The sequence below is a fragment of the Drosophila takahashii genome, chromosome 3L, assembly GCF_030179915.1.
Source record: "Drosophila takahashii strain IR98-3 E-12201 chromosome 3L, DtakHiC1v2, whole genome shotgun sequence".
Lineage (NCBI taxonomy): Eukaryota > Metazoa > Arthropoda > Insecta > Diptera > Drosophilidae > Drosophila > Drosophila takahashii.
Window position 1 is genome coordinate 12,179,120 of NC_091680.1, and position 22,423 is coordinate 12,201,542.

General features: G+C 41.4%; 4 protein-coding genes across 6 annotated transcripts; 1 reads left to right on the plus strand and 3 right to left on the minus strand.

The window, feature by feature from the left end:
* Window positions 1-304: 304 nt before the first annotated feature.
* Window positions 305-6,533, minus strand: Cbl (E3 ubiquitin-protein ligase CBL). Of its 3 annotated transcripts, none has more exons than XM_017137028.3 (6): window positions 5,675-6,533; window positions 4,632-5,039; window positions 4,444-4,568; window positions 4,253-4,374; window positions 4,063-4,194; window positions 305-2,167 (listed from the first exon to the last, which is right to left on the minus strand). In XM_017137028.3, the coding sequence occupies exons 1-6, from the start codon at window positions 6,226-6,228 to the stop codon at window positions 875-877; spliced, it is 2,634 nt and encodes an 877-aa protein (XP_016992517.2). In that variant the 5' UTR covers window positions 6,229-6,533; the 3' UTR covers window positions 305-874. The 3 variants fall into 3 exon arrangements, with proteins under 3 accessions (XP_016992517.2, XP_070070603.1, XP_070070604.1); XM_070214502.1 differs by lacking the exon at window positions 305-2,167 and adding an exon at window positions 2,669-2,740 and having other exon boundaries at window positions 5,675-6,529; XM_070214503.1 differs by lacking the exon at window positions 305-2,167 and adding an exon at window positions 2,746-2,775 and having other exon boundaries at window positions 5,675-6,529.
* A 654-nt stretch (window positions 6,534-7,187) lies between these two features.
* On the plus strand, window positions 7,188-17,843 carry LOC108054179 (agrin). Its single transcript, XM_017137031.3, has 5 exons — window positions 7,188-7,373; window positions 9,488-10,846; window positions 15,405-16,428; window positions 16,494-16,691; window positions 17,162-17,843. The coding sequence occupies exons 2-5, from the start codon at window positions 10,612-10,614 to the stop codon at window positions 17,703-17,705; spliced, it is 2,001 nt and encodes a 666-aa protein (XP_016992520.2). The 5' UTR covers window positions 7,188-7,373; window positions 9,488-10,611; the 3' UTR covers window positions 17,706-17,843.
* Exo70 (exocyst complex component 7) lies at window positions 17,763-22,240 on the minus strand. Its single transcript, XM_070215800.1, has 8 exons — window positions 22,086-22,240; window positions 21,867-22,032; window positions 21,291-21,802; window positions 19,421-19,485; window positions 18,628-19,358; window positions 18,248-18,570; window positions 18,023-18,156; window positions 17,763-17,967 (listed from the first exon to the last, which is right to left on the minus strand). Exons 1-8 carry the CDS (start codon window positions 22,131-22,133, stop codon window positions 17,865-17,867), a joined length of 2,082 nt encoding a protein of 693 aa, XP_070071901.1. The 5' UTR covers window positions 22,134-22,240; the 3' UTR covers window positions 17,763-17,864.
* Window positions 19,569-20,582, minus strand: mtrm (matrimony). Its single transcript, XM_017137032.3, has one exon. It carries the CDS (start codon window positions 20,494-20,496, stop codon window positions 19,864-19,866), a length of 633 nt encoding a protein of 210 aa, XP_016992521.1. The 5' UTR covers window positions 20,497-20,582; the 3' UTR covers window positions 19,569-19,863.
* Window positions 22,241-22,423: the final 183 nt, after the last annotated feature.

Here is a 22,423-nt window from a genome sequence, read left to right on the forward strand (position 1 = left end):
ACATGGGCTCATGCACATGATAGTGAAAGAAAGCATCGACCTACTTGAGATACATTATGTATCTTACCTTATCTTATCTGACCTTGTCTTTTCTTTGTTTTTGATTTGTTATTCTAATACGAGAGAGAGCGAGGGAAAATTTTAATATATTTTTCGTGTTTTTTTGGGGTGGGCAAGTTTTTCTTTCCAGAACTGCGTATATACGAGTTATAATTTCTTATATATTTGTTTGCTCTTAATAGGAAGAAGTTAGATAGTCTTAATTTAAGTGTACATAGCTATATTTGATATCCAAAGGTTGTGCTTAATTTTTTTTTCGCCTTTCTAGCAATATTTTAATTTTTATTCTTCAATAAGTTTTTGAACGGGGAAACTTGAATTGCTTGTGCTGGCTACGCCAAGTGGGGACTTCTGAGGGTTCAATCTTCCGGGATCGCCTAACTTAGCGTAACTGTGGGACAGGGGAGTGTGTTTGGTGCTCCTAAATCGAAGAATATTTACCATGATTCGAATTCAAATTTTTCTTGATTACAGTCGACCTTCTCTAACTCTAACTAAAATTGAATGGCACTAGCGTTTAACGACTGAGTTTCCTACAATTCTAAATAATATAATTGGTTTTTGTAATTTACTACAAAAAAACTAAATAATTAAATTTCTTTCTAACATGATTTACATTTTTCATAAAAACAAATTCACCGAATATAAAATCCTAATTTTTAACAACCAATTAAAATTCTTTTTTAAATATTAGGAAATTGAAAATAAATTTCCATATTGTTTCGAGTTAGAGAAGTTCGACTGGTGATTGATTTTTTGTTTTGCTTTGGGTGTAGCCCTATCATCTGACTTAGCAGTTAGCCGACATGGCACTTCAGGCGCTGTTCTTGGAGACAAACTCGCGCAGGATGTCGCCGGCCATCTCGATGTTGTTCCGCGATATCCCCAGAGCGGTGATCGCGTTCTCCTTTGAGTAGCCCGCGTTCATCAGCCGGGCTATGTACTCCAGGTTAATGTTTTCGTAGGGCACGGAGCCGCAGTCTTTTTGATTGATCGTCACGTTCGCATAGAGCAGCGGTTGCGATTGCTGGAGGGGATTAGCCCCATTGCCCGCCACCGCTGCCGGCGTTGTCGTCGTTGTGGTCTGGCTCTGCTTGGCCGGGATGACCCTCTTGCCGTTGGCCACCGCTGCTGAGACGGCACCACCACCACTGCTCGTGGTGCAGAGTTGAGTGTAGTGCGAGGAGGCCGAGTCCTGGCGGCTCAAGGTGACGCCACGCGCCTCCAGGGGGCGGGTATCGATTACGCCGCTTATAGTTTCCGCCGGACCCACCTCCACGATGTCCTCGTCCAGCAGCGAGAGCACCGGCGACGTGGTACTCGTTGCTATGCGCTGTTGGCGCATCAGATCCTCGGCCAAGGTGTCCACGCTGGACGAGACATGTGGTGGAATCGGGGGCGCCGTCGTCTGGGGCGGCACATTGTCCAGGCTGCACTGGATGTTGTCGATGCTCTTGCTACTGCTGGGCGGTGGCGGTGCCGTTGCCTTGCTGGGTGTCTCCACGCCCGGTGAGGATTTCCTGGGCGGCAGGGGCGGAGCCACCACCGCTGCTGCTGCCGTCGAAGGTGTCCCCGGATCATGGAGATTCTGCAAAATGGCATATGAACTCGAGCTGGAGGCATTGTCGCTGGTCGTGCTGCTGTTGCTGCTGGAGTTCTGGGGCAACTTCTGGCCATAGGTGGAGTTGGCCACACAGGAGCCAATTAGCGGAGCACTCATCCGGTTGGTGTTCTTCTGACTGGTGCTGATTCCGCCGCCGCCGCCGCCGCCTCCATTGCTGAGGACCGCCGAAGCAGGAGGAGCGGAGGGCTGGGGCTGCTGATGCTGGGAGGAGGACGTCGATGCGCCCACTGTGGCTGCTGATACTGAGGAGGAGGAGGAGGAAGATGTGGAGGCGGCGGCAATGGAGGAGCACGAGCTGCTGGGCAGGCTGAGGGTGGGCGTTCCGCCGGCATAGAGATCGTTCTGCACGGCCATCAGACTGGGCGTGGTGCTTCGGCGTCCCAAACGGGGCGATGTGTGCGGACTGTGCTTCTCAGCCGCCACCGTGGAGGATGTGCTGAGTGCGTGCAGCGATGAGGTGGCTATGTTGAAGTCGCCCATGTCCTAAACATATCCAGAACAGAAATCAGATTAAAGGTCTCCTTAAAGTTCAGTTGGAACTAATCATGGAATTATAAAAGTATCTAAGCTGACAATTGGGAAATATTAAAGAAGTACTTTATAATTGAAAAGAAAAAAAAAACAGTTTAAAAATCAGTAATTAAAAAGATATTTCCTCTGGTAACAGGTAAGTAGAAGTAACTAATCATGGAATTATAAAAATATCTAAGCTGACAATGAGTTGGAAAATTTAAAAATAATAACTACTTTATAATTGATAGAAATAAACAGTTTAAAAATTAGTAATTAAAAAGATATTTCCTCTGGTAAAAGGTAAGTAAATTGTAAGTTTTTCTCTGAATTTTAAATGTATTTTTAACAAGTACTTTTTCGGTCATTTATTCAAAAAAGAGAAAGTTTAACCAGGTACAACTAATTTGAATTTTTTATTTTAATACAAATTCCATGTGATAGATTCCATCTGAACATAGTAGACCCCTTAAGCAAATGTTTCGCTGATCATAGAGCATGCCGCTGCTGGCTGGAGGAAATGGGCATGCACATCAAACAGAAAATCTGAGGAAAATAAGAAGTCTCTAGGAGAAACACAGCTAAATAAATAAGGAAACATAAAAATCAATTCAAACCAAATTTAAATATTCGTATTATGCATATATTTTGTTTTGTTTCATTTTTTTTTGTGGTTGTGTTGTTGTTTTGTTTTTAGCCGTAAACTTATTAAGGAAATCAAAAACTAAACGCTAAATGTATAAAAATTGCATTAGATGTATTATATAAATATTCATTATCGTGTACATTAATGCGATCTGTTTTAGTGTTGTATTAAGTTAACGAAATGAGCCGAAATGTGAGTTCGATTTTTGAAATTTCTCTGCTAATACTTTTCGTTCGTATTTTTGATAGCAACGAGCGCTATAAATTCTGGCCTTGTGACACAGGAAATCAAAAATTAATTTACATACGATCTAACTAAATTATCGATTGATTCGAGGCCTTCTATGTGGTTTAGCCTGATTTCTTAATTTTCACTTGTTTTTTTTTGTTAATAATAAATTACAGTCTTAGGGCAGCGCGGTGGCTGCTTACAAATAAAATTGAATGGATGAGGGGAAGTAAACGCACGCTACTACAAACTAAATATATCTTTGGAAGTATTAAACAATAAACTAAAATGAAATAAACACATAACGGAGTAAAATGAACAAGAGCATGATTCTAGAGTAAGGGATAGATACAAAGAGTACTGCGCTACACAGAAAGTGATAATTAAGCTCGATGTGGAAGAGAAAATACAAAATAATACAGAACAGGTTACAATTATAAATTCCATAGTGCCTATGTACAAAAGTGCAATCGAGGGCGAATCGAACCGATTCAAAATGATTCATAAACAGAGGCGAACGTGATCAATAGATAGAGAGAGCGTGAGAGAGGAAGAACGAACAACTAAACGAACGCACACAAGCCAAACCAGCGGAGAGAAAACAGAGGAAGCGATAACAAACGATGGTTGATGAGCGACTTCCGGTCAAAGAACTTTAACTACGTTATGCATGTGTGCGTGATGGACAATGGTTGCGGTTGAGCGTGTGTGCGTGGGTCCGTGAGTGTTAGTTGCATGAGTTTGGCTAATAATTTAAATATGTTACAGCTAAACAAACAAAATTAAACTCGAAACTGCAACTGCAAATGCAGGCTAAACATTAAACTTATATAAACAATAGCAGTTGTAAAATCTAAAATATATAATGTATATATAGGCATATATAACTGTTTAAACGAACCAAAGGTAATCATAAGAGTAATGTATATATATATATAAATAGCAGCACAGGCGGCAGCGGAGCAGGCGGATCAGGCTGTGAACAAAACTATACCTCAGTGTCGTCTTCTTCCTGCTGCTGCTGTCGCCCATTGGTGACGTTGCGGTTATGTTGCTTGCGCGGATCGAAGGCGTCCACGACGATCTGTTCGGTGCCCTTGATCTCGGCCCTACAGAAGGGACAGCCCTGCAAGAAATCATGGGTTAGTGATATCTCATTTGATTAATCAACTGGCAATGCTCACCTGTCCCTCGGAATCCACTTGCCAGGAGGTGAGGCAGGGCGTGCACAACAAGTGCCCGCAGGGCTCAATGCGAATATCCTTGTCGTTCTCCGCACAGATCTTGCACAGCTGGAAGGTGCTGCCTATAATACCGAGAAATATTTTTGTTGAGTAACATATTTATAGAGGTGGAATTACGTTTGCAAACTCACCCATTTCACAGTATAGTTCGTATTGCTCTTGGGTTACGGTTATGTGATCCTCGGTGGGACTTTGAACGGCAGACGATAGATCCGGATTGTAGGCTTGGCCATCTGGATACAAGTAGAAGCCCTCACTGAAATGTCATAATAATAATAATTAGTAATGAAATACCGTTCAAATGTTATTCATAACTTACCGATGGCCATCGAGCAACGCCTGGCAAAGCGATTTGTTCTGCGGGATTGTCTGCAGAATCTCTCCCTCGGCGGTCACATAGCCGATGGCCCACTGGCCCAACCGCGTGCAGGAGAGCCGGAAGACGTAGCTGCCCGCCTTGAGGATGTAGCGCTGCAGGCGAGCCTTTACCTCGTCGTAGGTGAGGAAGGCCACGTAGCCCGGATGTGTGACGGCCAGGATTTGCCAGTTGCGCAGCAGTGTTACCCAGGGCTGAAAGAGGCGTGTGAATACGTCGAACTCGAAGTTGGAAATGAAGTCGTTGCAGGTCAGATCGATGGTAGTCTTTAGGGCCATGGCCTCCAAGCCGGAAATTATGGGATGTACTTTGTTCAGCTCCTGCCGGAAGATCTTCCAGGGAACCAATGTGCTGCAATACAGAGGAAAAGGTGTGAGTATTCGTATTGTCTTGGGTTGCAGAAATTTTTAAAACAATTTAAATAATTTTTAAAAATTTTAAATAATTTTTTTAATAAATTCCTATTCTACTAATGGAATAATGGAAACATGAAACAATCTTAATCCTAATTTCACTTCCGCAAATTTAACTAAGAAAACAGTTTTGTAGATGGAATCATTTTACCACATAACTGATAAGAGAGTTGTTTGGGTTACAAACTGTTTGAGATAAATTATAAATAACTAAGTGATAACAAAAACAAAAGTATTGTATTGTAATAAAAATAGTATTTACAGATAATTAAATTATAATTATTATGGTGTATGGATACATTTTAAAAAAGTTTTAAATCTTTTGTATAATCAGTAAAAGTTATAATACTTTTGTGTATTATTCTAAAAATGTTTTAGCCTGGAGTAACAGGGCTAGCATGGTATTGAACCGGTTGAAACTGGTTTGGTTCTGATACGATATTGCACTTTCAAAGTAGAGTTTCTTTAGAAATTATCCAAAATCAAATTGTATTGGTATAGCTAAACTTTTCAAATAAAGCCCTGATTTTGTGATATTTAAATGTTGCCATATCCCACAGCAACCCAACTCACCTGTTACCGAAGTTGCTCTTCCAAAAGTCGGCCGCATCCGCCTTGGTGATCCGGAACTGATCCCCGGCAAAGACGCCGTTGGGGAAGATGGCCTTCAGTTCGCTGAGCATGTGCGAGAAGACCAGGCTTAGCTTGGTGAGATTCCGGCGGTAGTGGGAGTTCTCGTCGAACATCTTCTCCTTGCCCTCCTTGAAGAGCTTGATGGCCTGCTTGCACTTTCGCATCAGGTTGTTGATGAACACGTTGAAGTGCTCGTTGGCATGGAGCAGGTGCATCTGGTCCTCGTTCTTCGAGTAGATCAATCTCAGGCGCTGATACGTATCCGGCAGGATGTCCAAAATAAACGGTGGACTGTTCTTCAGGTTCATCTTGGGCTGCTGGCACAGCTTGACCACCTTGTCCATCAGCTTCCAGGTCTTCTCCAGCGTCTTCTTGTCGGTGGACAGGCGCTGGGAGACACAAGCTTCCGAGATGGCGCCGTGGAGCTTGGAAAGCAGCGATGGGAAAATCTTTGGCTGCGATTGCACACGGGTTCCACTGCCTCTCGTCGCCATCTTTTCTCTCTGCCGCTGCGCTGCCGACTGCGCTGCCTCTGCTTCTTGCTCTTCTCCTTGTTGTTGTTGTTGGCCCTGTAGTGGTAGTGGTGACTTCTATGAGCTATCCCAAATCCGATTTATCCGACTTTCCCCCGATCTTCACGGCATGCAATCCTTGGGGACTGGCAGTATCTTTAACTCGGCACTCGGCGTGTGCATTTGGGGCTACGCGATTTGGCGACGTTTTCGTTTTTTAACCCACACAATATTTTTTCAATGAATGCGACGGGGTGTGACCGTGGCTGCAACGCCAGTAAATACCACGAAACTCGGTCGCAGGTGGGCACACTATACAGAGGGCTGCACTCGGCTGTGACGTCACTGTTGACCTGATGAAAAATTAAACCGTTACAAATGGCGGTTACAAAAATTTAAATTTAACACCATATTATAAAAGAAACCAAACCAGTTTTTATCCATTTTCCACGGAACATGTCGTCAAGATTACAGTTACGCTCTATAAAATGTGAGAATTTTGTCTTCTAATCCTTTGTCTCTGTATGCTTTAATTTAGTTTCAAGGAGCATTTATTTGTTATTGAAATTCATGTAGGGTAAAAGACTATATATATACGGATATCCGTATCGGTATCTAGAAAACACATTGAAAAGATTAGATCCTTAAAAAGCTACGAAAAAAATTTTAACGTTTAATAAAGTGATAGTCAAATACTTAAAATATTTAAAACTAAATGTTTGAAACGGCCAAACTAAACAATAAAGGAAACAAGGGTAAAAAAGATTTATAAAATGTACTATGTGTTGGGATGGTTCCTATAAATGGACGTCATTGCTTAAAAGGAAAACTAGCCTAAAACCATAAAAATATGCTATGACAAGAAGAGACAGCCACTGGAGTTTTTATATTTGACGTGAAATAACTTGTGAACGTTAATAGTAGGCTTCGTAAATTGATAGGGAGTAAAGTTTTCCACTCATGTGTGCTATATTTTTCCGACTGGGGCGAGAACTCTCCCCTTGCCATATAATTCGCGCCATTTATCTTTTGATTCACAGCCTTGCGTTTATATTTATATAATACCCGCACTGGTTTGGATCGCCGACTAAAGCTGTGATTAGATGGAAAGAAAACCCGCAGAACAGGTGCGTGGCTCTTGCCTTCTATCGTTTATTATGGACATCTTTTCGCACACGGTTGTTTCTATCGCTTTTTTCTATTTTTTAATATGCACTGCCACTGCAGCCGCAATTTTCACTTTCCATTTTTATTGGCAACCGCAGGCGAACGTCAAATATTTGGCCAAAAAAGAAACTGCACGGCTGCCAAAAGGTTTTTACGTCTCCGGCCTGGCTTTCTTTTAATTAAATTTGGTTTTTGTGTTTTTTTTTATTTTCTTATTTTTTATTTTTTGGATGGGTTCGGTTTTGGGACCTGCAAGTTGTCGTGTTTGTGGTATTAGTTCTGGGTGCTGGCGCTTAAAGCCGAGTCACGCCTGTCATATGCAGTTTGGCTTTTTTTGTTGAGCTCGGCTTTTGGCTCTGGCTCTCTCTGATCTGCCCAAAAAGCTAACTGTAAACATTCACTTACTGACCTCTTTTTCGGCGGCAACTTCCACCTCCACTCAATTTTCTTTAATGCACGCGACTCTGCCGCCAATGATCTGCTTCTTCATCTTCCTCCACCCGCCGCCGAAGCACAGTGGAACAAAAATAGGTTAAAAATCAATTTTTATTGCCTTAGATCTCGGGATAAAACACTTAAATACTTCACAGAAAATGTATTAAGAATATAGTGGTTACATCAACTGTGGCTTGGTTTCGAAAAATAGATCTTTTTATTGTTCTTAACCACAGTCCCTTTAGATACTTTAAAGAAAAGTGTTACAAAGTAAATAAAAGTTTTGTGATTTGTGTTTTTTATAAATATGAACATAAAGACCCTTTAATAAATTATGATTTGATATTTTAAATATAATGCACTCTAAATAAACAATTTAATTTTTCAAGTTTCAATGTATTTATAATCCGAACTTGGTTTTTGTAAAAGAGACACATAAACTGTACAATTCGTTCAATCACTCGAATCTCTTATATCGAAGTTCGGACCTAGTTTCCAATTTATGAAGTTTTTGGGGAAATAGCGATCCAAACTAATTGCTAATGAAATTCCAAATTCATGAATATTATTATTTGTAGGATATGTAAGAGAAAATGTATAACCTTATCAGCAAAATAAAATGTAGTTAGAAATTCCCAAAAATTTTAAAAATCAGGACAATGTGCGCCGTGAGAGTGGGCTATTTGGGAGAGTGTGTGTGTGGTGACCCTTATTCGCAACAGCCGCTGAGGCGTAAAATTTATGGCTTTAAAGTCTACAAGTCTATAAACACAGCTTCCAGGCTGCACTTTCTACTGCAACTGCAACTGCCAATGCCACTGCCGCAACCACTGAAACTGAATCGTGGATCGTGGATATTGTATATTGTACATTGGATGTGGGATACTGGAGATATTGGAGAGGCACGGATGGAGATGGATCTGATCGGATCGGTTTTGGTTTGGTTAGGATCGTGTGTGTGCGTTATAATTTCAAATGCGGCTCCCCTTTTTGGTTGCATTTTGCTGCCACTTTTGGCAAATTAAATTTGTACGCAAACCGATTAGGCCAGCAGACATGACCAAGTTGTTATTTTAAATACCGACAACTCCATTTAATCAATATGCCCAGGCAGGCAACAATGCACTAGAAAAACTGTTGGCATTGGAAAAGTAAGGAAAAAACTTTATGCTATGTAAATGCTTTTACTTTTGCAGTAACAATATAAGTTATAATACTCTGCTTACAATAATTGGTAATTATAAATATGCATTATAAAGATCCTCTTTGCCAAAAGTAATAAATAGTTCGAAATGTTTAAAATTTAAACTTTAAATTAATCATTTACAAATATAAATCAAACATTTAACGTAAACGAAATAGATAAATAAAGAATCAACAATTTTGCTAGATAATTTAAAAAATCATTTTTAAAATATTTTAAGAAATTTAAAATTAAAGATATATTTACATTTGAGATACTTTTACTAAAGATTTGTATCTGAAGGGCTGTTTTTCCGTCTTTAACCTTGAAAACGTGTGGAAATTTTAAATGTATTTGATTTTAAAGAATGTTTATATAAAATATTAAATTTCAAAAAATGTTGCATACTTATCCTTCAAATTAGGATTAATTCTTCTAAATGTTTATTTCCTTTAGCGACATTTAGGTGAAGTGCAAGCTTTTTATCTCGAGTGTAGCGGCCACAACAACTGCCGCTGGATGCTCTGCTCTGCCGCCGCCGACTGCGCTGCCTTTCACCCATATAAATTTCTTTTCATTGCAAATTTTTTGCCATTCGTCGGCGCATTGTCAAACCTTTCAGTCGCATTTGGAGCTAAGCTTTTCGAGATTTCTGAGAGACTTCACAAACTACAAAGACCTGAAAAGCCAGGGGAAAATAAGAAGAAAAAAAGTAAAAAACAAAACGAAGACGACAATACAAATTGTACAAATCGGATGCGAGCGCGTGTGTGTTAGTGTCCATTCATTCATTCAACAACAATAAAAGTAAATGAAATACAAAATGCAATCGCCGCAGTCGCAGTTGCAGTCGGCGTCGCAGTAGGCGTCAGCAGAGGCTGGGAAACAGTAGCAGCATCAAAATCCGAAAGAGAGATCATTTTTCATATGCGAATCGAAACTCGAAGAGCGCGCATCAAAGTCAAATTCAAACGGCGAAAGAGTAACGGACAAAAGCGAATTGTTTTGTGTGCATAATACGAACCGAAAAAAGATAATAAAAAAGAAAATAAAGCCTTACCAGAACGTAATTGAAATCAAATTAAAGGCGGGCCGTGCAAAAAATAAAAAAAAGGAATAAAGCCAGGGCGATAAAAAAGAAATTATGCTCCATTGTGCGATTGTGTGAGAGGTCAAGTGCCCGGCAGGCAAAAGAAGAAAGGAGAGAGATAGATGCAAGTTTAATGTTAATAGGCAAACGAAACGAATGAACTCATAAAAGGGCAAGAGAGAGGGCAATAGCAGTAGCAGTAGCAGCAGCAGAAGAAGAAGAGCAGGCCAAGCCCAAATGACCGCAAGAATACCGTTAATTCGAACAGCTTCAGCGGTATTACGAGCATTTATACAGTCTACCAGTTAGATAGACAGAGAGAGAAAAACTTTCTTCTTCGCATAACTAGTGTGAACTTCCTCGGCCGCATAAAAGTTTGCCACTATTTCAATTTCAATTGTTAACGAGCGAAAGCGCCGCCCGTCACGTCACGCACAAAAGCAACAAAACAAATAGCAGGAAAAGTGCAGCAGACGGCAAAGCAGCGAAAATGTACCAGTCGCAGCAGAAACAGCATCTCCATCGCCATCACCATCCCCCCGCCTTAAAAGCCACCCAAACGCAGACCCACAGACTTAGCCAGACTCTAAGCCAGATCAAGAGATGCGGCTATAACCACAGCCCCAGTCTGAGCCTCAGTCTCAGTGGCCCGAAGAGCCAGCGACAGCTGTTTGGCGCACTGCTGGCCGTGTTCATGTTGGCGGTATTAGCGTCAACCACCAATGGTAAGTCATACAAGCCCTACACTGAGAGAAACTCAAAAGAAGAATGGAGAAAATTGGTTAGGAAAAGCTACCTAGGTCATTCAAAAGTTTTACAAATCATGTCAAGTCCTTCAAAGCTAAGTTTATAAGCCCCCAATAGATGATAGCATTCAAATTAAGGTACAAATCTTTTTAAGGAACTCTCTGACCTACTAAAATCTTTTTCTCATCCTATACCATCTTTAGTAGAAATTAAACAATTAGTTTTCTACTAGTTTATTTAATAGGAAATTAGTGCTAAGCTTAGTAAGCTATCTTATGATAAGCCAGCCACAAAAAGGTATCTCTATATTCTAGTTTATAACATTAAAGAAGTTTTTTTAGCCAAAGCAAAATGTCTTAATAAGTATTTTTGCCTTTTAAGCTTGATAAATGTATTTCATGAATTTCATCTTTATAATGCAAAAGAGTTTACAGTAGTTTTAATGCAATACTATATCATTTTTAAGCAAAGATCATTGTAAAGTAGTTAGGTTCTAGACTTACTAATAACCATCCGAGGTTCTTGAGAACTTCCACTTCTCAAGTGGAAAACCCCAACTGATTTTGCGCTAAAGGAAAGTTGTAGACAGACTAGCCTGCCGAGTGCTGTCTCAATTACAGCTCAATTTCTCTGGGTGTTGAAACGGAGAATGTGAATCGGGGTCCGGATCTAAGACCTACAGCTGTGCGGTGGTAGAAAGGCCGTCGTAGCAGCTATTAATTTCTAAGGTACTACTCCGCAAAGTGAATGTAAACTGGCACACACGAGAGGCTCTCGCAGAGACCCCGGGACCCCCGAACTCCCCATTTTCAGCATTTAAAGACCTCGCTCCTCGACGCACAACATGCTCGTAAATATTTTCGTGCACAATTTGTCCAACATTCAAATAAATTCATTAAAAGCACGAAGGGGAGATACAGAAGCCAGGGGCACTGAAAGGGGAATAGTTCATGGGGAAATCAAGCTGACCGCACAGTGGAAACGAGCTTGAAATCGTGTTAAACGGCCAGAGGGGGTTTAATGGGGGGAATACTACATACATACATACATACTATATCGTTTAAAGTTGACCCGGAGCGAAATGATTTGTTTTACTTGTAAGCGCGATCATTTGGTTAATTGATAACAGCACTTTATCGGAGATTGATGGGTGAAAGATCAATTAGTATCGAGCGCTGTGATCTCACATAGGAATTTAATGGCCCCAATCAGTGGCGCCGTGATTCATCTCTGGGCTTGGTCTCTGCTTGCCTCTGCTTTCCACTGTACCACACCAAACCAGAGCAAACCGAGCTCACACATTGTATATATACTGTGTATATATCATGCAAAAGTCCCTGCCCAGCAATGCAGTGCGTTGGTTGCTGGATTTTTCCACTTTTGAAAATTATACGGTGGCTGCTTTTATTATTTCTCTCGCCTTTTTTCTCTTTTTTTTTTTGCAATTGATGGCATCCGATAGGCAGGAGCCTGGCAGCAATTCGCTGGAGGCCAGGAAAATGCGCCTGCACTTGGAAAAATAGTTTAACTTAATCGAGGATTTCCAGGCTCCTTTAAGATAACCAATATTATTCTTGGTGGAATTTAGAAAATGTATATTAAACTAGAAATAATAATAACAAAGAAATATTTAGATTGTAATATCATCTTGTAAATATGCTTTTCCAAATTGATTTAGCGGAGTTTTTAATATATCATTACACACAATGAAAGCATGTTCCCGTAAAATCGATATGGCTATGTAAATTTCAGGTCATGCAAATCCCACATCGTTTTTACATGAAACACCCTTTTTGACCAGGTCACATTTTCCTATCAAATTAAAATTGATCTTAAATAATGTAAAATCGATCTACGTTTCATATTGATTTTTTTGGGAGTATTTATTAGTATAATTTGCTTGTTTAAAAATGATTTTTAAAGATCTTTGTTTTAGAGCAAAGACCTTAGACGAATCCTTTAGTCCTGTTCTTATATTTTAGCTTGCAGATTTATATTTTTCTTCGAGTGTCGCAATGGTAAGAGTGGGTGGGGCGGTTGAGGTCGCATAGTTGCAGTGCTGAATGAGATAGGCTGCGGTCTCGGATTTTGCCCCTGACCATTCCAGCGGATCGTTTACATGTGCATTAATTCCTAACGCCGCTTAATTTTCTCCGAGCTTAATGGCTTGATGCCTCTGCATCTGCCTCCGCCACCGATTCAGATTCGGATTCATATCATCCAGCCAGAGTCCGAGTCCATTAAGCTGGGAATGCGTCTAGCTGGCTGACTGCCTGGCTGGATGTTGAAATTTCCATCTTTATGGCCGGCAGCAACAAATTGGAATAATGAACGTGGGTTCAATTATCGCAGCCAAACAATCGTGGCAGCCTCAAAGAGCGCTAATAGATTTTCTACTGCTAGTGGGTATATGTGTATATCTCTAACTGAGTTAAGTTGCGTTGAGTGCTTCCTCCGGAGGCGGCTCTCACAGCTTTCTTTGCAAACAAATCCCAGCCAGCTGGGCAAACCGAACCAAACTAAACCAGCGGTGCCACATCCGACCAAAGACAACAGAAAAGTTTCGGTGCCGGAGGCAATTAGTGTGGAAATTTCACTTGCAGTTTTTAGCACAGATTAAGCTTACGATTTCTGGAGGGGATTAGCATGAACAATTATAGATGGAGGTCGTTGATAGTCTGTCTGTCTGTATGAATGTACCTATATACACATATAATAATACTTGTGCTCGAATCTCAACCATAAATGCCATTGTGTCGTTTACTTGGAATCGAGATTTGAAGACGGGTAACATTTGCCGTTACCGTTAGTGAGGAAGGGAACTCCCCGCTCCTCTTCCTATGGCCTCCCGAATTATTCAAGTTAATGGCTGGTTACTTGAGTCGGTCATGCGATCACTCCAGAACTTCGGACGCTGCGGGGGAGTGGGGTTGCGGGGAGTGCGAGGGGGAGGGCCTGGAGGTGGGCCAAACAGTGGGTCACAACTGCGCAAAATGCCCTATGATCGTGCGGCTAATCTGACATTTGTATGCCCAGAGCCGACTCTTCCGCATGCCGCCAACGAGCTGAGGAAAATGCAAAGGGAAAGTTTATTTCAGCGGGCTCGAGACTCAGTTACCCTGGGAAAATTCAAAGAAATAGGTTATGTTATACATTGAAAGTGGGAAAGTATGAGATACAAGCGATATAATATTATACCATCTTAAATAATAAAAATTCAAATTCATTTCGATGTAAAATATTTTAAAATTTTTTGTTAGTATCAGCAGGGTAAAATTAAATTTAAAATATATTTACTTATTTTTTTAAGACTTAAGTCTTAAGTCTATTACTAACAATCAGAATATAATTAATTTGATTAGATATACAAAAAAAGAAGTAAATATATTTTGATTTTAGTTAGTTTACCAGACTGATTTAAAGTTAAAGAAAAATTTTAAAACAATGGATTTTAATTTTAATTATGGGCTTTTCTTTTCACTCTTCCCAAGCTCTATTTTTGGTAAAAATCTTGATTTTGTACCACTTTAAGTTTTTAAGATATCGTTAAAAAACTGCCGTATTCGCTCGGGACAAAAATAGAAGTGGATTTCGGGGAAGTTCATACAACACCAGAAATTAGCGAATTCTGATGAAATATTTGAATGCAATTTTTTTTAGAATGTTGTTCAAACATGTCGCTGTGAAATGCTCTTGGTTTTACTCTAAAATTCCTTGCCGTTTTTTTTTAATGCAGGTTCAACCACATTCGCTCGGGACATGTCGCTCGGGACATTTTTTCCGACTGTTTTGTAAAGCGGATTTCTTTACCTCTATCTCTCAATTGCTGGATGTTTTGCTTTTAACTTAATAGTTTAGCATGTGAATGAAGCATTCAGTACAGAAAAATGTCACATACTAGCATTCCTATAGGATAAATTAACAACAGAAGACAGGTCCAAAAAATAACAAAAAAATAGCCAAAAACTGATTTTTGCGTATATTGGTGGGGTTTGTCAAAAAAATAATCAAACTATACTCCACATTTGTAGTTAAGCTCAGTATCCAACTAATTAGAAACTAATATCGGGGCAAAATCATGTGGAAATATGTTTTATTCAAGTTTCAAGGTTTTTGGCTTGGTGGACTTTTTTTTGGAAGTGCCCATATCATCGAAATTAATTTAAATTTGGATTATTTAAGATTGTATAGTATTAGTTTCTAAATCCTATTATAGCGCAGAAAATCCGATTCTGGCAACAAAACGTTATATAAATTCTAAAACTGGTTTAGAATCTAAAATATTGAATAATGAAACTATTGTTTCATGAGTTCTACACTATTAAGTGTCAAATTGGCATCAATAAGTTGAGTATTAAATGAATTCTTTAAAAAGTAGTAAATTAAAACTTTTGGTAAAGAAATGAAACTACAAAACATGAAATTAATACTACTGAGTATAGAATTTGTATTATTTAGTATTACGTCAATACCACTTTTTATACTTAATCTAGAATTTAACAACTAATTTAAATTAAAAACCCTTATTTCATATAGGCGCTGTAACAGACTCCCCCATCAAGATTATCCGGCTGCCGGCGCAGGCGCCAGTCATCCGCTATCGCAGTGCTGATGCGGCGCCGGACTCGCTGCTGATCAACTACCGCCAGGATGCCCAGCCGGAGTTGTCCTCCACGTTGATGCAGGCACCGGGAGCGGCGGCGGCTGCTTTGGAGTCGCTGCTGCGCGAGGAGACGGAGCAGCAGCAGCTGGCGCAGATGGGCAGGCGGAACCGGGCCAGTGCCACAACCACCGGCAATTGTCCCCGATCTTGTCCGCCCAGCATAACGGTGGGCGCTGATCCCGTGTGCGGAAGTGATGGCCTGATCTACGCCAATCTCTGTGAGCTGCGCAAGAAGACTTGCTCCCGCAGCGGAGTTTCCCTGATCAAGGATGTCCGCGATGGCTGCGAGCGGTCCAAGGGCTCGGATTGCAAGCATCGCTGCAGCACGGAAAAGGATCCGGTTTGCGGAACTGACGGAAGGACTTACTTGAATCGCTGCATGTTGAGGGTGCAATCCTGTCGCGTGGGATTGGCAGCCGTTAAACTGTCGCATGTGGGTCCTTGCAGCAATACGAGTGCTGTGCGCGAATCCTGTCCGGTGGATTGCAATAGTGCACCCAAGGATGGACCAGTTTGCTCATCCGATGGCAATGTCTACAACTCCACGTGCGAGATGAAGCTGCATACGTGTGGACAGGGTGTGGTGAAGACGAGCAGGAAGCATTGCCAGTCGACGAGGATGTGCAGGGAGTCCTGCTGGCGGGTAGCACGACCCACCTGCGGATCCGACGGACGACTGTATGCGAGTCCCTGCAAGATGCGCTCCTCCAACTGCGGCAAGCACGTCTTCGAGATTCCCCTGTCCTTCTGCATGCCGCAGGAGAGGCACGGCAGTGCCTCCGACGCCTGTCCCACCGAGTGTCCCAAGCCGGAGGCCGATTCCTCATCGCAGTACGTGTGCGGAAGCGATGGCAACATATACTCCTCACTCTGCGAACTGAAAATGCTCAACTGCGGGTGAGTTTTGATTGGATTTGGGTATAAATATAAAGGGAAAAACCGGATTAAATTTGATATTTTAGCCCCCAGCGCAAGTCCATCCAAAAAGTGAGCATGGACAAGTGCAAGAGTCGCCTGACGCGCTGCAAGCAGCTGCCTCCTTGCAAGGATTTCAACAGCCTGTTCGGGTCCATCTTCAGCTCGAAGCGAAATGACAAGCTCTGCGGAACGGATGCGAAGACTTATAGCAATGAGTGTGAGCTGGCCCACGCCACCTGCCTGTAAGTACCGATTAAATATAAACTGAATAAATATAAGATCCTCAATAAGACTTTTCACCTAAAAGTTTTTTAAATATTTATTTATATATATCAGGGACCGAAAATCGTTACTACTACTTCTACTGAGATTTGTACATGTTTTAATCAACAATTCAACTGGTTTTTATGCACTTTATAGACATGAACAAATAACAGTTCATTTGCTCTCCAGATTTTTTGACTTTGTGGACAAGAGTAAAAAGAACGTTATTTTTGACGTTTAAAACAAAATATCACAGTAGTAATTTTAAAATAAAAATTTCAAATAACGAATATTTACGGTCCCTGATATTTATACCATTTTTACGTTTTAATTTAATTTATGGGAAGCCAAAAAAGTTTCTTTAAATTGAATATCAATACTTCTTACTACTGAATAATTAAAATATATTTTTTTTTCATTTGTAAAACCAATTTTTTATCTGTTGCAGACGCGGCGTAAATCTGGCCCACATTGGACCCTGCACGGATCTCAATTCGCCCACCAAGGATTGCGGAGATGCCTGCACTCGGGCGGATTTGGAGCAGCAACCGGTGTGTGGATCAGATGGCAACACCTTCGCCTCGATGTGCGAATTCAAGCGGCGCACTTGCAATCTCCGTGTGGTGCCCGTTTCGCTGAAGAACTGCGCCCTGACCGCAGACTGTGAATCCGATTGTGATGCCCAGCCTCCGAGTTTCGTCTGCGGATCGGATAACAACCTGTACAAGTCGGAGTGTCACATGCGCAAGGAGAACTGCGGCAAGCATGTGTTTGTGGTGCCGCTCAAGCGCTGCCTGGCCGCCTTCCAGCTGAAGGGATGTGCCCGCATCTGTCCCAGGGAATTCGAGCCCGTTTGCGGCAGCGACAATAAGACATATCTGAACGACTGCTTCCTGGAGATCGAGAACTGCAGGGCGAACCAGACGGTCAACGTCAACTACTACGGCGCCTGTGGCCGCCCCGAAGCACCATCCACTAACTTCCTCTACTAGGAAACGCATGCGTGGCGCCTTCATTTCACTTGGCATTTAATATTTTTAGGCTTAGTCTTGTATTGTAATTTTTTAAAAACGATATTTATTGAGTTTGAATTAAAGCCCCCCAACGAACTTACAAGGAATGCACTTGAACCCTGGCCTGGAAAATTAGGTCTAGGCCGAATCATCGAAGAGCTTGCTTAGCATAGCGTTGATCTCATGCTGTCTGTACTTGACGTATTTATCGGGATTTTTGCTAAAGTGCACGCCAGAGTAACTGAAAGTTATAAAAATTAGTTGTGTACAAATAGAGAAACCCTAGGTTAACGTACATTTCGTAGAATCTATTGTATTTGGGTAAAATGTGCTCCACATTATCACGTTTGATGCCTTCTCGCAGAATGACATCGGGTATTGAGATGCCTCGCTGTATTTTACAGGCCTCCTCAAAGTCCTTGTTGAAGTTCTGCAATGAAGATTTAAACAACAGGTATAATTTATATTATCCCATACAATTTTCAAAGAATTTTCAAGCATTTTAGAGCTTTTAGACCTACAGAAAATCTCTCCTTGAGAACACTGCGGTCCTTATCCTTGACCTTGCCGGCCACTGGCTTGGGCAGTTCATCCAAGGAGTAGATGCCCACCAGCATTTTGGACCAGGTCTTCTGATAGCTGGCCTTCAGTTCGCGTATCATCTCCATGTAGCTGTGTTCGCATTCCGGCTCTGCCAGGGTGACCAAATCAATCAGATTGGAGCGCTGCAGCGACTTGAGGATATAGTGGATGTTGTTGAGGCGGAAGAGATGCTTGGTGGCCTGGTCATTATATTGCTCGCACTTGTTCATAATGGAAAGGTTCAGCTCAGCCAAAGCTTTCTCTGGAAAAAAAAATGAAGGGTATTTAGAAAGGAGCTTAAGAAACTCTTCAATCTTACTTATGTAAATAGCTAGAAGTGCCTTGTTTCGTTCATCGCCTGGCAGCGCCTTCTTCATCAAAATGGTGTCCAATTGCGTGGAGTACAGGACATCCTGGGCCAAAATGGAACCGATAACATCAAAGTGCTCGTACAAGTGCTCAATAAACCAGATCGTATTGGAGGTCAGCTCGTGAACGGTGGCATCTTTGGGAACATTGCTCTGGCCCACAATGTTGGTGCTCGATTCCCCTTTGACCACGTCCAGAAAGTGCTCCAATGCCTTGGCTCCAGTGTGTTGCAATTTGTTCAGCACCTTCGTTAGCTGTTCCCTTTGTGCCGGATCATAGGTGCGTTCGATATCCGGCTGGAGCAGGATCACCCGTTTCAGGGCGGAGAATATACCCAACGCCGAGGTCCACTCCTTGCGTGAGATGCAGCGCAAGATGCGTTGAGTGATGGACTCGGCGTCCTTGACCACCAAATCGATGGCATTGTAAGCCAATCGGGCGAATACTTCGTTGTGTTTCGACGTGGGAATAATGTCGTGCATAATGGCTCGCTCCCAGTTGAGCAGGCGCTGCAGACCCAGTAGCATTACCAAGTACTTGTCCAGCTCCTGATCTCCATCCAGCAGATCCTCGGACGTCAGGTGATCGCTGTGAGACGATGCCTTCTTAATGGAGAAGCCGGTGGACTGCTCTATGGTCTGGGTCGCACGCAGATATAACTTATTGGCCTTCTTTTCGAAACTAAAAATGATGAGTTTGGGTTATTTCTTTGGAATGTTAAGTGAATACGATTTGATTCATACATTTGCTGCAGGCGGGCTGAGGTAGTCTTTTTGGTTTCCGTTTGGCGTCCATTGTGCCGAGGTCTCTGCAAAAAGTTACACAATTTTAAAGTTGAATTAACGAAAACATTATAATATTTCTTAATGATTTTCAAATTTAAATCAAACATTATTTTAAAATTTTGGTAGGTACTTAAAAGTTTTTTTATTTAATGTATTAGGAAATGAAGGTTTACAATAAACAAATGTTGACTTTTTTTAAATTAGTGACAAAGTGTACAACATCTTCGAGATTTATTTAATAATTATTTTTTGTGTGTGTTTTTTTTTTGGGCTCTAAGACACCAGGTCTTTTACAATAAGCCTCAATTATCCACATGTATTAACATTAAAAAGAGTTTTTTTACATGAAACATTTTAAAATTGTATTCTAAGATAAAATATTGGACCTTCCAGCGATCCGATTAAAGAGTGTGGAGGACATCCATAATGCGGTTGCAATCCTCATCGGTGTTTAGGCCAATTTTGATGAGATCAGCCCGCTCCATGGAGGCCAGTTCCACCAGGTCGATGTGAGCCTCCTCGAAGTTGGTCACATAGTTCTCCAGGCCCATGTGCATGAGAATCTGCTCCACATTGGCGGCATGGTTGACTACGTACGAGTGGTTGGATGCCTTTATGGAACGGCGACGCGACTCCCGGGCCATCGAGGTCTCCATATTCGAGTCATCCGAACAGGTGTCCGGGCTGCTGCAGCTCTTGGATTCCCGCTCCGGCTCGATGATCTCCTCCTGCGCTTTGGGCAAATTGAAGACCGGCGGTTTGAGGTGATTGCGATGAATATGCTGGTGGTGTTGCTGTTGATGGTGTACCTTCAGCGGCGGCTTCTTGAACAGCATGGGTGAAGCCGGACTCTTCTTCGTGCCCATATTCTCGATGGGCGAGAGATTCGGCGAACGGAAGTTGCCGAAAATCGGAGTGGAGCAGCGCACATTGGTGGTGTTCACCTTCAGAGTGTTCCATCTGCGCTCCTTTAACGTTGGAGTCCGGTTAAAGGTAATTTTGGTCTTGTTTGTGGGTGTACGACAGTTCTCCATTTTGGCGGCACTTTAGTTTAGATTTTATGACACGGAAAACGATGCGTTCTTTGCGAATTCAAGCTGGCAAATGGCGGACATCGAAGTCGACCTCAAATGCCGCTAGTTTTGGAGCTTTTTCGAACCGATTCCGTTACCCGAAACCGAAAGAGATGTGAAAAGTAAAATTTTCAACACTACAAGTCATATATCTCTGTTTTAGAGACTTAACATTGTTATTAATCGCATAACTTATTTATAATTGGAAATTGTCTATGGCTATTAAAGCCCTGCGTGAATAATTAAATTTTTGTTTTATCATAGTATGCCATAAAATTTCTGATTGAATGTTTTTCTAATTCATTTCAAATTAAATGAATGAATGAATAATTTTTATGAATTTTTTGAATTTGCCAGATTTTTTGTGCTTTCTTTTGAGAACAAAAAGTAGAGAATTTTTAACAAATCAATGTTATCTGCGTAGTAAATAAAATTCAGGCAGATTTAATTACACAATTATGGCCCTTTTTTTCTTCAAAAGAAATTTTCGTTTGAATTATTTCGGAATTCATGCCATTCATTCAATCAATTCTATTAAACTTAAAATTCATATTCATTCAATTCTATTAAACTCAAAATTCTAATTAATTCATTCATATAAAACTGAAAATTCATTGAATCCATTCATGCAGGGCTCTAATGGCTATTTAGAACTAAAAATATATAAATATGATCTTCAGAAAACAAAGATATATTTAAAAACAAGTACCTTTTACAAGAGAAAGTGCAACACTGAAAGTGAAATGATTACTCACCAGCGCCTCGTGTCCCCAGCTGTTGCTCTTCTGGTGATCCTTGAGCAGCTGCAGCGATCGGAGGACCACATCGCCCCGTTCCGTGGCGTAGATGTGGGTGTACTCCCTCAGATTTTGCTCCAGCCAGTGGGAGATGGTGTACAGCTCCTCGCGAGTGGTTTGCGACAGCTGCCGGAAAGAGGTGTACTCATCGCTGGAGTCGTCCTCTATGTAGATGAGATCCAACAGCTCCACGGGCTTCAACGGAGCGCTGTGCTTCTTCAAGAGCATGCTGTAGTGCTGATTGAGACCCTCGCATCCGGTGTTAAACAAACTGGTGACATTTTCCAGCTCCACACTCTGCGAATTGTTGTGCCGGAAGTAATCATTGGCATCGCGAAGTTTGGCCAGTGCGTCCAGGAACACGGAGATGTTTCCCTCCACCGGACCCTGGTGGATCAGCTGGCACACCTCCTGGGAGACATCGTAGTGGGAGAGGACACTTTCCAGGCAATTCAGAGTGGCCTCCAGATCTGAAAAAAAGAGGCGGTGACCCATTAGTTTTCTGGGAATCCCATGAGTTATCTCGCAACCTACTCTGCTGCCTTTTCTGAAGCTGCTCCGTCTCCTGGTAAACGGGTAATATGGTCTGTTCCAGGTTTCCCAAACGCTTCTCAAAGATTGTAAGTATACTTGACATTTGGGTGGAGAGATCATGATATTTATCCACTCGGTCTTTCAGCAAAGCCAAATTGGTCGCTTCCTACGGAGATTTACGGTTAATACAGGGTTTTTCAAGCTGACAACTGACTGTACCTTTTCCAATTTATTGTGCGCCTGCAATGAACTATCCAGATTGTTCATTTTCAAGCCTTTATTTGGTTAAAATCGTTTAAAAACAAATAATTGTTGCTAAAGTGTAAAAAAATTCTTGTCTTTTATTTTGGTTGCAAGAAGTTTGGCATTTTAAGGTATAGACACGTTGGTCACACTGCCGCGTTGCCAACTACTTAGTACTAAATTTAATTGTTACGGACATTTTAACAAGAGGTAAATTATTTAAATTGTAATTTTAAATAGCCCCATATAACAATAAATTTAATATAAGTATTCCTCTAATTTATTTAAGCTAAATATTCTAATTTATTTCTCAA

Excerpts from the sequence above, each read along its gene's own strand:
- LOC108054179 (XM_017137031.3), top strand. The coding sequence starts at position 10,612 with ATGTACCAGTCGCAGCAGAAACAGCATCTCCATCGCCATCACCATCCC. Across the intron at positions 10,847-15,404 it reads ATTAGCGTCAACCACCAATG|GCGCTGTAACAGACTCCCCC; the intron begins GTAAGTCATACA and ends TATTTCATATAG. Across the intron at positions 16,692-17,161 it reads CTGGCCCACGCCACCTGCCT|ACGCGGCGTAAATCTGGCCC; the intron begins GTAAGTACCGAT and ends TATCTGTTGCAG.
- mtrm (XM_017137032.3), bottom strand. The coding sequence starts at position 20,496 with ATGGAGAACTGTCGTACACCCACAAACAAGACCAAAATTACCTTTAAC.
- Cbl (XM_017137028.3), bottom strand. The coding sequence starts at position 6,228 with ATGGCGACGAGAGGCAGTGGAACCCGTGTGCAATCGCAGCCAAAGATT. Across the intron at positions 5,040-5,674 it reads AAGAGCAACTTCGGTAACAG|CACATTGGTTCCCTGGAAGA; the intron begins GTGAGTTGGGTT and ends TCTGTATTGCAG. Across the intron at positions 4,195-4,252 it reads AAGTGGATTCCGAGGGACAG|GGCTGTCCCTTCTGTAGGGC; the intron begins GTGAGCATTGCC and ends GATTTCTTGCAG.
- Exo70 (XM_070215800.1), bottom strand. The coding sequence starts at position 22,133 with ATGAACAATCTGGATAGTTCATTGCAGGCGCACAATAAATTGGAAAAG. Across the intron at positions 21,803-21,866 it reads GCTTCAGAAAAGGCAGCAGA|ATCTGGAGGCCACTCTGAAT; the intron begins GTAGGTTGCGAG and ends TCTTTTTTTCAG. Across the intron at positions 19,359-19,420 it reads TCAGCCCGCCTGCAGCAAAT|TTTCGAAAAGAAGGCCAATA; the intron begins GTATGAATCAAA and ends CATCATTTTTAG.